The sequence below is a fragment of the Cystoisospora suis genome (assembly GCF_002600585.1).
Source record: "Cystoisospora suis strain Wien I chromosome Unknown contig_1534, whole genome shotgun sequence".
Taxonomy (NCBI): Eukaryota; Apicomplexa; class Conoidasida; order Eucoccidiorida; family Sarcocystidae; genus Cystoisospora; species Cystoisospora suis.
The window spans coordinates 1-1,342 of NW_027154334.1; the positions used below are offsets into that span (position 1 = coordinate 1).

A 1,342-nucleotide genomic window follows, 5' to 3' on the forward strand; every position below is an offset into this window, starting at 1 on the left:
TGTATGTGGATGAGGGAGGATGAGGTAGAGATCGTATTCTATAGGGCTGTGTATGCACACGAGATCCCAGGTGTATATACAGCTGTCTCGCTTCGTTTGCCTTTCGATTTTGCAAGTTGTATGGTCTGTAATGCCCATACAAAATTCGTTAGATACATACATCTATACTTCTGTCTATATCTCTACATATGTATCTATGCATGCACACTCACATACATACAAACATATATACACATATTTCTATCTATCCAGATGTATACATATACGCATATAAACACATATATATATATATATGAATAAGAAGCTGCTGATATACTTGAAGACGTGTAGTATCGACTTCCCCTTGCCTAGAGGATGCGAAAGCCTAAGAGAAAATTTTCGTTTTCTTTCTTTCTCGTCATGTGCCCGTACGAGACTCCATCTCTCGTAGTCATCTGTAAAATATTTATCTCCTTTGCATGCGGCCATCCCCAGACTGATCGTCTATCTCGCGCTTCCTGCGCCTAATGTAGAGGATCTTTTCTCTTATCTTCTCCTCCACATGGATATCTTTACATGTCTCTATGAGCGAGTCTCCATAGAAACAGACCACGGCCTTTAATCTCTTCATATCGTCAATACAGATATATCTATGTGTAACCAGTCTCTATCAACGAACCGATCTCCGTACAGTGCTATATCTTTGTTCATACAGACATATATATATATATGTATATATATATGCATTTTTACACATGTCTAGATCTGTGTATCTAGGGCGAAGAGCCTACAGTCCACAACAAAGCAGGGGAGGCAGATATTTCGGGATGTATACATATATATATATATATCTGTATATGTATGTGTGTGTATACACTTGTACATATATATATATATATATAAGAACATATATAAGCATGCACGCTAGAGAGAACGGAGGACATAACTTTATGTATTCTTTCTTTCTCACTCTTTCTTTTTTTCTTTCCTTTTCATAGGAGTTGAAGAATATGTTGAGGTATGAGTTTGATGTCTCTCCCCCTCTCCCTTGTAAGAGAAGCGCCGATGAAAAAGAAGAAAAAGAAGAAGATGTGAGAAAGAATGGAAAAGAAGAAGAAGATGTGAGAAAGAATGAAAAAGAAGAAGAAGATGTGAGAAAGAATGAAAAAGAAGAAGAAGAAGATGTGAGAAAGAATGGAATAGAAGAGAAACAAGACAAGAAGTTGTCTTGCCAGTGGAGGTGTGACCTAATTCATCTTCTTGCAGATACAGTAAGCACGCATGAACCCTCCCCGTTCATTCACACATACGTAGACGTACATGTAGCTATAGACATAGACAGATATAGAGATATAGACATAGA

General features: G+C 37.4%; 1 protein-coding gene across 1 annotated transcript in view; it reads left to right on the forward strand.

Annotated features, from left to right (window-relative positions):
- Window positions 1-977: 977 nt before the first annotated feature.
- The window catches only part of CSUI_003435 (uncharacterized protein), a 3,144-nt gene continuing 2,779 nt past the window's right edge, over window positions 978-1,342 (forward strand). Inside the window, exon 1 of the mRNA XM_068063633.1 lies at window positions 978-1,250. Within this exon, the coding sequence (XP_067924386.1) occupies window positions 990-1,250 (261 nt within the window). The 5' untranslated portion in view covers window positions 978-989. The remainder of the gene's footprint in view (window positions 1,251-1,342) is intronic.